The sequence below is a fragment of the Polypterus senegalus genome, chromosome 1 (genome assembly GCF_016835505.1).
Source record: "Polypterus senegalus isolate Bchr_013 chromosome 1, ASM1683550v1, whole genome shotgun sequence".
Taxonomy (NCBI): Eukaryota; Metazoa; Chordata; class Cladistia; order Polypteriformes; family Polypteridae; genus Polypterus; species Polypterus senegalus.
The window spans coordinates 244,678,136-244,692,845 of NC_053154.1; the positions used below are offsets into that span (position 1 = coordinate 244,678,136).

At 37.7% G+C, this 14,710-nt stretch overlaps 1 protein-coding gene across 3 annotated transcripts in view; it reads left to right on the forward strand.

Annotated features, from left to right (window-relative positions):
• jmjd1cb (jumonji domain containing 1Cb) overlaps nt 1–14,710 on the forward strand; it is a 354,346-nt gene that overhangs the window by 293,909 nt on the left and 45,727 nt on the right. For all 3 annotated transcript variants that reach the window (XM_039771144.1, XM_039771154.1, XM_039771164.1), the window contains 2 exons: nt 1,884–3,598; nt 7,698–7,855. In XM_039771144.1, coding sequence (XP_039627078.1) covers nt 1,884–3,598; nt 7,698–7,855 — 1,873 coding nt within the window. The remainder of the gene's footprint in view (nt 1–1,883; nt 3,599–7,697; nt 7,856–14,710) is intronic.

Sequence of the window (14,710 nt, forward strand, 5' to 3'; positions counted from 1 at the left end):
TTTCAAAACTTGAATCAATGTTTTTTTGGAAGAAATAAGTGGATAGGACTGGCGAGCTTTGTTGGGCTGAATGACCTGTTCTCGTCTAGAGTATTCTAATGTTCTAAAAACAGCAGAATTCATGTCTGGCAATGATGTGTGTCAGAGAATTTCAGTGTGTGATTGGGGAAACATGCTTTTTAATGGGGGGAAAAAAAGCCAACACACAGACACACACACGACTTTCTTACTGCCAGATTTATCTCCTTATGAGATGCTAAACAAACAGATTTATGCAGCTTTGAGAGCACAGTAAGATGAGCTCAGCCTCAGATGTGAGTTGTACCTGTTTAGCTTGTAGTGTCACGTATTTGTTACAGCAGATGACATGATTTAATCACTTTTAATACAGTGTCCTACACAGTCCTGATAAAAGGAATGGATGCTTCAAATTCGTTCTTTGATTGTAATGAGTACATCTACACCTGTTTCATCAACATGTCCATCCATTTTGTTATTGGTGGATACAGTACAAGGTTGTGGGTGAAATCACCTTGCACATATCTACTTACAGCTATGGGCACAGTGGCGACAACAGTCAAAGCAATTAAAAATCGAGGTGAGTTTCAAACAAAGTGGCTGTTTTGGTTGCCTACATTGTCGATTAATTGACCTGCTCCCTTTGTTAATACAAACTTTAAATGTATTTCCGATTTCAGTGCTTGAAGTGTTTAAAGCACATCTCCCAATTAATATGATATGTACAGTATGGCAAAATAGCATTACTTAATTGCTGAATATGAATCTGCAAACACTAAATTTGTGTTATTCTTTTGGTTTTTGTGGACAAACTATTGTATATGAGCATAACCCTTAAATGTGAAGAATGCGGTAAAAGCACTTATGTCATATATAGATTTTTTTTTTTTTCATAAAATCTTATAGCATCCTAGATAAGGCATGTTGAAATTCAGAAAACTATGATGACAGACTGGAGCTGCCATTATCTGACCAAGATCCTTTGGAATAAATCCTTTCTACTCCTACTCATTTTATGTTCAATAATCACTACATGTGGTTTGGCTTATTAATGTATATGTTAGTGGAATAGTTTAGAGGTACAGTATATTCTGTGCATATTTTTATGTTAAACAAGATATCCAACTGATTTTGACTGTTGGACTAATTTACTTTTAGTCGACTAAAACCAATTTACTAAAACTAATTTACTTTTTGTTGACTAAAACTAGACTATAACTAAGTGGCTAAAATGATCTAGGATTGTCTACTGTGAAGAACAAGTTATTCATATCAATTTTGTTCTCACTAGTTTCCTTATGTCAACCATTTCTAGTGTAGATTGAGTGGTAGATTTAACGAATTTAACATTGGTGGTGAAAACATCAATACTGCAGTATTGTTAGAATGATTTTTTTAAGAAGTTGTTTGTTTAAATCTTAAACACAGGACAAAGTGTCTTTTAAATTTTTTTCCCATGAAAATTAGTCTTTAGTATGTTGTTAAGTAATACAGTACTAAATATTTTTAGATTTTTTTAAAATAACATATTTTGCCCAGAAAAATGTGTAAATTTAGCATAGCTATCTCTTGTTTTTTTTGTTTTTTTTTAATCATGAAACGAGTTTAAAAAAAATCAGTTTCTGTTTACTTCTCTTTAACCTTCTATAATGGTTTAGAGTGTGTGTTTATGTTTGTAAGGTTTGGAATGGGCATACATTTCTAAATCTTTATTGCAAGTATCTATCTTTATCTCTCTATCTATCTATCTTTATCTCTCTATCTATCTATCTTTATCTATCTATCTATCTATCTATCTATCTATCTATCTATCTATCTATCTATCTATTTAAAACATGTATATTTACATTTGTTGTGTTTTACAGATTTTCCAAAACACAGAAACAAACAAGTTGTAAACAAAAGAAGAAAGAATGAAGACGATGAAAAGAAAGCTACTTTAAAAAGACTGAAGGCAGAGAGTATCTCAGATTACTCTGAGAACAGTGACTGTGAAAACTCTGCCAAAATAGTGACAGATTCTTCTTTTGAGCAAAATTTAGAAATTGAGATAAAATCCAAGAGTATTTCACAACCTAGTGAAGATGAGTCTCATATTAGCAAAAGAGCAGATGAACAGGTTTTAACAGGCAGACAGTCTCCTTGGGATACAACGAAAGAAGAAACAACTCAAAAATCTGAAATACACATGTCAGTTGACAGTGAGTTGCAGGAGGAAAAATCTCCACCTCAGCCAACAGAGCCTCCTACTCACTACGATCAGCACGCCAGTATGCCAGATGTCCAGGGATGCATTGTAGAAATAAAAAACACTACGGAGTCTTTACCCAAGGATCATTATGCCAACAGTCCATCACAGACTCCTACATCAAAATGTGTCATTGATATTACTAAGGAAAACAGTTCAAGTAATGAATCTCGGGAAACTTCTGAGGCAGTTTCTCTTGTGCACACATCCAAGAAATCAGATGTGTATTTATCAGAATCAAGACATTTAGTTGTAAATCCTTTAGTTTCTGATTTGAGGAAACCAGATATCAAACAGCAATTAAACAATAATATTTCTAGTAAAATTGAATTTGTTCATTCAGAGGTTATTAGACCGGTTGCTGCAGTTAGTGATTCATCTGCTGTAGCTGAAAGTAAAGCTCTGTACTCTTCAGTTATGTCTTGTACAAACAGAGCCAACTTTGTAGAAGAGGGTAGGAATTTAAATAAATTGAGTCCCACATCCGATGCTTTAAAACGGAAGTCAGAGAATTCTCTTGAAGTAGGAAGGTCTAAATCTAATGCATCTCAAGATATAGTGCAGTCAAAACAGAACTTTACTGATACATCTAGTTTAAAACATAATGGATCACCTGAGATTTATAAACAAAAATCTAGGTACCAAGATACCCCATCTGTTACAAACAGATCAGCATTGAAAACTGAGACTGATATTCCCAAGTCAAGCTTTAAACCAGTTGCATCTAGAATAAACCAGGTGGAAACAACTAAAAGTCCCCTTATAATAGACAAAAATGAACACTTCACTGTTTACAGGGATCCTGCACTTGTTAGGCCTGAAACAGAGGCTAACCATATTACATATATGGCTCAGCATATTCATCCACACCATGCATCCTCACATGCAACATGTTTAACTGCCAATAGTCATCATGCTTCACATCTTCTTTCAGGATCTACGCCTCAAGCCTCAATGGCTGCTATTAATGCACACGCCCTTACTGGTGCTCCACACCATTCTGTTCATCACCCTCATATTCTTCCAACTGTACTCCCTGGAATGCCCACAGGTTCTTTATTGGGTGGACACCCTCGCCTGGAATCCACTCATGCTAGTGGCTTAAGCCATTTAGCTTTAGCTCATCATCATCAGCATCAGCCGCAACAGTTTTTACAACAACAGTCACCTCATATCTTGGGACAGACTCATGCTTCTTACAATCAGCTTGGTCTCTACCCAATCATTTGGCAGTATCCAAATGGAACTCATTCCTTCCCAGGTCTTAGTTTGCCTTCCTCCAAGTGGGTCCATCCAGAAAACACAGTCACCTCAGAAGCTGGCATTAGAAGGGTATGTATAATTGCTTAAAAGTAAGCTTCTGAAAATTAATTTTATATATATTGTATTATAAATAAATAGAAATTAGTTTTTTTTAATGTTAACTTACTGTGTTCCTCAGAAATTTTTCTTGTTGTTATACTAATGAGAAAAAGTAATATTTTATTAAAACCATGATATTAGAATTTGAAGCATACGGCTATTATCAAAACCTCTAAACAAGAAAAATATGTATAAAATGAATTGCAAGAATGTTATTTTTTCACAGTATACTTTTGGAAAGTAAATTTAAACAATCACTTAACATGAAAGATTTTTTCATTTGGAGAATGTAGTTTTAATTACTGTCATGTAGTGTTGTATTGACACTTAATTTTTGACTTCAGCATCAATCTTATCATTCGGTCTTAGTACCAGTACCAAAACATTTCCATATCAAATAACAGATAACTTACAACCCCACCATCGCACATCTTTTTCCTGGCTGTCTGGTGCCCGCAGTATTGTGCCACCTGCCTAGTATGCCACACCATTGTGAGACAATGTGCCCCCACTTCTCAATGGCAAAAAATGTACATCAAAGCAAATGGGGAAGGGGTATCCCCATGAAATGTTGAATCTTCAAAGCAGTCATAGGGGAAGGTGGGGGTCACATTTTGAAGTCTTCCTTGCCTCACATCAATAGGTGTTGAACCATGTGGGTTTCATTAAGCCTCCAGCTAGTGCTGGGCGATATGGAAAAATCATATATCACGATATGGATTATTTTATATCACAAAAACGATATATATCACGATATACCACCCACAGTAAAGTACGTTTTCAGTTATTCTCTGAAAAGTTTGACAAAAATATCATTGAATACTTTTTTTTGCAACTTTATTTTGAAGTGACATTTAACTGAACTGTCACAAATGAGAAAAATACATTTTAGTTTAGCAATATAAATGTATTAACTGACAACAGATGTGGTGGAGGTAGAGCTACAGTAGCCTTCACATTTTTATCCACATCGTAGTTATTTAAATAGTATTATCAAAATAAACTTTATTTAAAAAAAAAAAAAATTAAAGTGCACAACCCTTTCAAGTTTCTGAGCAGAAAAGCACTCAATTATAAAAAAATAAACGCAAAACATTTTTCAACCTTGTAGTGCAAAGTTTGCAAACCAAAATAATGTATCAAAAGTAAATATCAGAGTTGAACATAACACTGTTTAAGGCATTAGCCATGAATAAAAGTGCAAACATAAAAGGCTACTTTGTAAAAGTAGAAAAATGACTCTGTCAAATTTATAGATAGATAAATACTTTATTAGGGTCTTTCTCGAATTACTACAGTAAAATGACAGAACAGTAAACTAAAAGTACCTCATACAAATTACTGCACGAGTAACGCACCTTGGGCTATCATGGCTCCCGTGTGGTCATCTGGAAAGTCACGCAGTCTGTAAACAGCGAGCACAGAGGATCCAGTCTTTGCTGATGTAATGGATGGTTACGCTCATGTAGGGCTGCGTAGCTCTGCTCGTCCACAGGTCAGTTGTCAAGGCATAATGGACCACACTGCGAACATCCTTCTCTGCTTGGGCCCGGCATGCGTTATATAAGCGAGGCAACTCGACTTTACTGAAGTGCTTACGACTGGGCATAACGTACCTCGGGTCAAGGACTTTGACGAGGTCTCGGAAGCTACCCTTCTCAACTGCATACACGGGGGTCATGCCTTTACAAATGTAATGCAAGATGGCACATGTGATTTCTTTATGGCTCTGGGACGTTTTTTCATACGGTGTGCTTTTTATGAAAGACTCTTTAATTTTAGGCTGGCTATATTTTTTCTCGCCACTTGCCCGGGCTGTTTCACAACTTTCTTTACGTCCCATTTCTTGATTCTCCGTATTCTTTTCGTGGACCTTCTTCAAGTGGTAAAGAGGTTTGTTGTGTCGCGCCGGGCGCTGAAACAGTCTTTTGGCAGAGTTTGCACATGACTGTCTTCTGCTCCGTGTCAGAGCTCTTGAAGCCAAAATGCAACCAAATCACTGACGTACCCCCACGTTTCGGTAAAAGTACTTCCTGGGCTGCTGCCTGCATAGCAGTTTCAGTTTGTTGTGACTCCGGGCATTCATCTTTAACCTCTTGCGTCTCCATCTTTAAGCACTCACGAGTTAACTAGCGTAAAGCATGTCACAACAACGTAAAGCGTCTTGTCGCAAAACCACAAGACGGAGTTTTTTTGCGAAAAAGTTCATTTTTATTCTTGATTATCACTTATATAAAGCATAGAGTATGCATTGCATAGCGACAAGACATTATCATACATTTGTCATAGCCTATTTAATGCAATATTTTATTTAGTAATTGATAAAATTAGGTTAGAAACGATAGAAGACAATACATATCGTCATATCGCCCAGTACTACCTCCAGCACATCTGAGTATGTTTTTCCCTTGTTACTCCACCTGGTGGGGGGTTTAAGTGGAAAGCTGATGTTCACTTACAGTAACCGAAAATGCTGGTACTGTACTATATTCAATTTTTTTTTTTTTTAACACTTGATTAATCCCCAAGTGGAATTGTCTTTTTGCAGTAACTTTTGGAGTTTTTTCCTACTCTTCCAGTACCAATATCCCATGCACCCCTATTATCCTATAATCGTGACTGTCCTATGTTATTATCTATGCATTATGTACAGTATTCACTTATACATTTAATATATAATACTTTTTTGAGTTTAATGATATCTTTGTACTTATTATTTGATTGAGAATACTTCTCATCATCCTTATTATGACGACTTCCTTGCCTGTCTTGTATATAAAAAAATCCTGAGAGAAGACAAGACTTTTTAGCCTGGGACGAGATGTGACTTTTTCAGAGAAATACTGTCAAATCCCGCGAGATAAGACTTTGTGCCAAGAGATTTAACCATGCCCGGAGTCGGAAATAAAAGACAAAGAGTAGATGACAAAGTAGAACGTCGTAAAGAATTAAAAAATGTGGGTGTGATTCACATGCAGAGCTGGTTAGAGATAATGAAAGTACTAAAATTCTAAAGTCTCAAAAAATGATAGTAAAGATTGCATTAGCGCAAACATTTGGAAATTATTACTCGGTGAAATAACAGATCAGCGAAAAGAGATTAAATATATTGTTCATATTTAAACTTTAAGTCGGAAACTTGTAGTTCTTCTAATTCATGTTGCCATCAGGGAAAAGTAGTGTTTCTTCCCAATGAAGGGGCATATCTGCGTGAATTAAGATTTGTTGTTTGGTGAGAGTGAAATCCACATACGCAAGTGGCAGTCTTCTTTAAATGTGATTTCAGCAAACTTGAGGACATGGATTGGACATATACACAGTATTCATATGTCTATTTAGTGCTGTCAGACTTTTCCTTTAGGATTTGGACTGGGATGTTGCTGTTATTCGTATCCAACAAGAGAATTATATACTGTATTAGTTATGCTTGTATTATGTTTTGCAAATGAAAATTTATGAACCCATGATAACTTGTCAGTTGTCAGACGTTGCCTTACATTTTTACATTATAGTTTGAGTACTGCTTAGAAATATATTTCTTTAACATTTGTAAATGTTTATTGTTGTTTTTATTTATGTATATAAATACATTTTTTAAGCCCAACAAAAAAAAGTAAAATGCGTATGTCTGTAGTAATGCCTATAAAAATCTTACAGAAAATCTAGCTTACAGAAATACAATGTATTAATAAGTTTAGAAAATTAAAAATTAACCTGATGATATGTTAAAAAGTACTGATATGGTCCTTTTAGATACATTTAGGAACCAGTAATTTTGGGAACTCGATGACAGAGTTAAAGGTTTAAAAAAATACATATGCCTTTAGCAGCTCATATTATTAACAAATAACATATTGTGCATTTGCTTTACAAATATCTGTAGTAAAATTTGTTTTAATTGTGTAGTATTCAACTGACATCTTTAAAAGTGCAACCATGACACTACCTGATTAATATGTTTATGTAATATTTACCTTAAATTCTTAAACTTCATTGCACTCAATATTCTCTGTCTCTCTTTTATACCTTAGACAACAATAACAGGTGTTTGTTACATTTTCTTTTATAGAATACCTCCAGCCCTTGGCTTCATCAACACACGCCTGTGACCTCATCTGACAATCTAGGTTTGTTAAGCCATATTCCTGTCAGACCTTCTAGTGCTGAGCCACACCGGCCAGTCAAGCTGAATACACACTCAAGTCCACCTGTAGACCATCACAAACAGTGAGTAATCAACTGAAAGTGTTTATTTTTATTATATGAATCAAGTAACGCAGTGAGTTTTATTTTAAACTAGCAAAATACCCACGCTTCGCAGCGGAGAAGTAGTGTGTTAAAGAAGTTATGAAAAAGAAAAGAAAACATTTTAAAAATAATGTAACATGATTGTCAATGTAATTGTTTTGTCACTGTTATGAGTGTTGCTGTCATTCATTCATACATACATACATATATATATATATATATATATATATATATATATGCTGTCATATATATATATATATATATATATATATACACACACACACACACACACATATAAAGATATATATTAATACATATCTACATATATACATATACACACATATATACATCTACAGTATACATACATACATACATACATATACACACATACATATTTATATATATATATCTATACTAATAAAAGGCAAAGCCCTCACTGACTGACTGACTCTACTAATTCTCCAACTTCCCATGTAGATAAAAGGCTGAAATTTGGCAGGCTCATTCCTTACAGCTTAGTTACAAAAGTTGGGCAGGTTTCATTTCGAAATTCTACACGTAACGATCATAATGGTCGATAATGGTCGACAACGTCCGCCATATTGAACTTTCTTATTTATGGCCCCATCTTCACGAAATTTGGTAGGTGGCTTCCCTGCGCTAACCAAAACCTATGTACGTACTTATTTCATTGGTATGATGCCACTGTCGGCCGCCATATTGAAGTTTCCAACGGCACTAATTCTCCAACTTCCCGTGTAGGTAGAAGGCTGAACTTTGGCAGGCTCATTCCTTACAGCTTACTTACAAAAGTTAAGCAGGTTTCATTTCGAAATTCTACGTGTAATGGTCATAACGGTCAACAACGTCCGCCATGTTGAACTTTCTTATTCATGGCCCCATCTTCACGAAATTTGGTAGGCGACTTCCCTGCGCTAACCGAAACCAATGTACGCACTTATTTCGTGGTATGACGCCACTGTCAGCCACCATATTGAACTTTCCAACGTCACTAATTCTCCAACTTCCCGTGTAGGTAGAAGGCTGAAATTTGGTAATTATTTCGGTAGTATGATGCCACTGTCGGCCGCCATATTGAAGTTTTCAGCGGTCTTTGTTACTTATGGGCCCATCTTCAAGAAATTTGGTACGCGGGTTCCCAACGCTAACTGAATCCTACTGACGTACATATATACGTCCATAGCCTGCAGCTCGGTCACCGTGCGAGGCGCCGTTGGGTCCCCATCCCAACGCCTCCCACGTTGTTGGCTGCCTGCCTATATAAGGCCATCCGTCACTCCAGTTTCTACATTCCCTTCCTTGCTTCCCCACGGGATTCACGTCTCCCTGCTGATAACTACAGCCTTTTTATTTAGTCCACGGCTTCTCCGCTGTTTTATTGTTCATTTATTACGATTATAGTTATTGTGTAGGTATTTTAGATTTACTTTACATTGTTCAGGTACCCATTTCCTTTATCATTCCAACCGTACCCGCATTAACATGTCTATCGAGGTGATCCCCATCGATCAAAGAACTGTCATTTACCGAGTGGTTTCCATTCCCAGAGATGGCACCTACCTTTTCCATTCTCTTTGTTACATATTGCACGGCCATATCAGGCTCTCTTGATATCCGGAGGAACATTGTGTCTTATGTATTGAATGACTGGGACAAGTTCAAGGTGTGGACTGATGACGGTACGGGAGATAATTATACTACACAGGAGCACTATAAGAGTGAAATGCTTAAGCCCTTCACCTATGCATCTGCATGTGAGTTGATGGCTGCCGCTGAATTGTTCGGTTGTTGCTTTCAAGTGTACCGAAATGACCAAATATTTTACACCTTTCAACAACCACCAATGCCTCTTAAACATCTTAGATTGACAGGTTATGATTTCTGTAGTGGACACTTTGATGTTTATGAGTGTTTAAATTCTCAAAAGCTGGATGTGAAGTTATCGATGAAACCAGTTGTATGCTTACAACGTTTGACAGATGCCGAATGTCACTTCAACACAAGTCCTGCAAATACTGTCGTAATTGGAACAAACCATGAAACTCAAACCGATTATGACAGCAGCAATCCAAGCTGTGAGATTTGAGACAAGATTGCTTTTCACATGGCCAACTGTACGTTGCATGCTCAAGAGTAAGCTCAGCGCACAGCTTAGTCATATTACAACCGGAGGGCCGAACTGACAATGTGGTTTATAGGGAGATCCACGGTGCCCTTTTTCAGTTGCAAGAAGCAGATCATAGAATGGTTAAGATAGTTTTACTGTCGAACAATGCAAAGAGTACGCGACACGTATTTCGCCCTAATTCTGGGCTCTTCAGGCGTACACACCCACTGCATCCCCTCTCTGGAATCGAACCTCGGAACGTCAGCGGCGAATCCTCTTATGTTGTGCCACGGCGTGTGGTTCGTTTATTTGACAGTATGTTGATCGGGGTAATTACATTCAATGCATTCATAGTCTGAATCACAATGTGATTGTATGGGTATTTACCTACCAGGTGACGCTTGTGGTGGCCTCTTTCAATTGTGAGAAGCAGATCATAGAATGGTTGAAATAGTTTTACAGTCAAATAATGCAAAGAGTACGCGACATTCTAATTCTGGGTTCATCAGGCGTACACACCATACAATCAGATTGTGATTCAGACTACGAATGCATTGAATGTAATTACCCCGATCAACATACTGTCAAATAAACGAATCACACGCCGTAGCACAACGTAAGAGGCTTCGCCTCTGACGCTGATGTTCTGAGGTTCGATTCTCGAGCAGGGATGCAGAGAGTGTGTACACCTGATGAGCCCAGAATTAGCGTGAAACACGTGTCGCGTACTCTTTGCATTATTTGACAGAAAAACTATATACAGGGGGTCCTCGGGTAACGACACATTTCCGTTCCTACAACAGTGATGTAACCCGAATTTTGGTATAAGTCGAAACACACTCTAGCCTAAGTCACTTACCTATTTTAACACATTTGCAAAATCATAATCTTGAACATAAAAACACAAAATCTAAGCCTGAGAAAAAAGAAAAGGACATAAATATACTGTACTGTAGTAACAGAAAAAATGATTGTAAAAAATGCTTACCTTTATTCCTTCTCATGACTCAATATTTTTAAGCTGTTATGGGAGTGAGTATTGTGAACTCGAAACGTTGTATGTCGAAACATTGTAACCCGAGGACCCCCTGTATGTGTATATACTGTATGTGTATATATATATATATATATATATATATATATATATATATATATATATATATATATATATATATATATATATATATATATATATATATATGTGTGTGTGTGTGTGTATATATACACTGCTCAAAAAAATTAAAGGAACACTTTTTTTATTGGGCCTGGCATGAAATCAATTAAACCTGTCTGATAATTTTCTGGTTGGTTAAGCAGCTGAGGTCATTGTTAATCATTTTCAGCTGTATTGGTGTTCATGGACTTAACGACAGGTGCACTAAAGTGGCAACAATTCGAAAACCCTCAAAACAGGACTGGTTTTACATGTGGAGGTCATTTCAAGTTTCTCCCTCTTGATCTTTTTTGGCTGGTTTTCCACTCGTGCTAGTTTTGGCTTGAGTAATTATCTCTACTGGCAGTATGAGGCGATTTCTTAACCCTACAGAAGTTGCACAGGTTGTCCAACTTCTCCAGGATGGCACATCCACACGTGCTGCAGCAAGAAGGTTTAATGTGTCTCCCAGCACAATCTCCAGAACATGGAGGAGATTTCAGGAGACTGGCTGTTATTCTTGGAGAGCTGGACAGGGCTGTAGAAGGTCCTCAACCCATCAGCAGGACCGATACCTGCTCCTTTGTGCAAGGCGAAACAGGCTGAGCACTGCTCGTGCCCTACAGAATGACCTCCAGAGGGCCACTGGTGTGAATGTCTCTACCCAAACAGGAACAGACTTCATGAAGATGGCCTGAGGGCCCGATGTCCTGTAGTGGGCCCTGTGCTCACTGCCCAGCACCGTGGAGCTCGACTGGCATTTGCTCAAGAACACCAGAATTGGCACGTCCGCCACTGGCGCCCAATACTTTTTACAGACAAGAGCAGGTTCACCCTGAGCAGCTGTGATAGACGTGAAAGAGTCTGGAGAAGACTAGGAGAACGATATGCTGCCTGCAACGCCGCTCAACATGACAGGTTTGGTGGTGGGTCAGTGATGGTCTGGGGAGGCATATCCATGGAGGGACGCCCAGACATCTACTGCGTAGGAAATGGTGCTCTGACTGCCATAAGGTATCGAGATGAAATCCTTGAACCCATTGTCAGACCCTACGCTGGTGCAGTAGGTCCTGGTTTCCTCTTAATGCACGACAATGCCCGGCCTCATGTTGTAAGAGTATGCAGGCAGTACCTGGAGGATGAAGGAATTGAAACAATTGAATGGCCTTCATGATTCCCTGACTTAAACCCAATAGAACATCTCTGGGACATTATGTTTCGGTCCATTAGGCGCCGCCAGGTTGCTCCTCAGACTGTACAACAGCTCAGGGATGTCCTCATACAGATCTGGGAGGAAATGCCGCAAGACACCATCCGTCGTCTCATTAGGAGCATGCCCCGACGTTGTCAAGCATGCATACAAGCTCGTGGGGGCCACACAAGATACTGAAACGCATTTTGAGTAGCAGAAATTAAGGTTTTGAAAAAATGGACTAGCCTGCCACATCTTCATTTCACTCTGATTTTAGGGTGTCTACACAATTGAGCCCTCTGTAGGCAGAAAACTTTTATTTCCATTAAAAGACTTGGCATCCTTTTGTTCCTAAGACATTGCCCTGTCGTTATTTGTATAGATATCCAACTTCATATTGAGATCTGATGTATCTAATGTGTTTCTTTAAAGTCTTCCTTTAATTTTTGTGAGCAGTGTATATATATATACATATATATATATATAATGTGTGTGTGTGTGTGTATATATATATGTGTGTGTGTGTATATATATATATATATATATATATATATATATATATATATACAGTATATATATATATATATATATATATATATATATATATATATATATATATATATGTGTGTATATATATATATATATATATATATATACACACTAATAAAAGGCAAAGCCCTCACTCACTCACTGACTCATCACTAATTCTCCAACTTCCCGTGTGGGTGGAAGGCTGAAATTTGGCAGGTTCATTCCTTACAAAAGTTGGGCAGGTTTTATATTGAAATTCTACGTGTAATGGTCATAACTGGAAGCAGTTTTTCTTCATTTACTGTAATGGAGATGAGCTTCAACGCCGTGGGGGCGGAGTTTCGTGTGACATCATCACGCCTCCCACGTAATCACGCAGTACATAGAAAACCAGGAAGACCTCAAAAAGCGCTCAAGAAAACATGCATTATATAATTGAGAAGGCAGCGAAACAATAAGAAGCGAAGAAAGTGACATATACAACCATATTCATGAGTTCTGCTACTTCGAAACAAAGCACGATGTAAACCTACACTTTAAATTAAGTTCATAGACAGGCTGCCGCTGGCATTTGTAATTTAGTGCCTGCCCATATAAGGCCGTCCGTCAGCAGCAATCTAATAGCAAACTGCCACGGGTAAATATTCACGGGTGAAGGACTGTGCTTATGGAGAGGAAGATGAGATGGTCAGGGTGGTGTTTGACACAAACTCAGCGAAACTGCGAGAGAAAGTTTTAAGTGCCAGGACTAAGGTAACATTAAATAAAGCTATGGACATAGCACGAGATGGCACCAACACAGCGGGGAACCTTCGATGCAAGTACACCGAGTGGCTCACGTGAACTGACGCAGTGCACAGATAAAAAGCAACAGTTCCAAAGAGCTGAACAAAACCGAATTACACAATTGAAAAGGAAGCAAAAAATATGAAGCGCCTGATAAGCATATTCATAAATGCAGCTACTGTGGAAACAAAGCACACGGTGGAAAAAGTCAATGTCCCGCTAAAGGAAGACAGTGTAAAAAAACCCGTGCATGCAGTGTGTCAGGTCTCAGATAAAGAAGAAGACGAGCTGTTTATTGATGCAGTAAGAAACGAATCGATGAATGAAACCTGTTATCTTTACAACGATTGACAAACACGGAATGTAACTTGAACACAACACATCCTACAAATACGAACCTGATTGAAAGAAATAATGATAATCAAATCCTTGATGACAGCAACACTCAGTAACACTCACAAAACAAATACTGTATATTGACAGTCATGTTACGTTATTTTTAAAATGTTCCCTTTTCTTTTTCTACCTTTTTTAACACACTACTTCTCCGCTGCGATACGCGGGTATATATATATATATATATATATATATATATCCCGCTCTACATACTCGAATAATGGATACTTTATTCGCCATCAATGATTGTTTTGGTAAAGCCATACTCAGTGTATTCATTAGATGAACGGTAAAAAGTAAGAGCGAGGGAGGATGACTCATTGAGGCATGCAGGCTGTAGTCTTGGCGTCAACTCTATCTGAATTGCGCGATCACATTTGAAAAATATATCTTTTCAAGTTCTATTTAGTCCATATGTGTCAAACTCAAGGGCAGCGGGCCACATCTGGCCCGCGTGTAATTATATCCGGCCCGCGAGATCATTTTATATACTGTATTATTGTTATTAATGGCCCGGGTATATGAAGCGCTGGTAACACAATAAACTACAGATCCCATAATGCAGCGCTTCAGCTGCCTTGCTGAACACTTACGCGTTAATCAAGTCTAGCTTATGATGCTGCAAGTTATTGAAGCTAGAGTTATTGC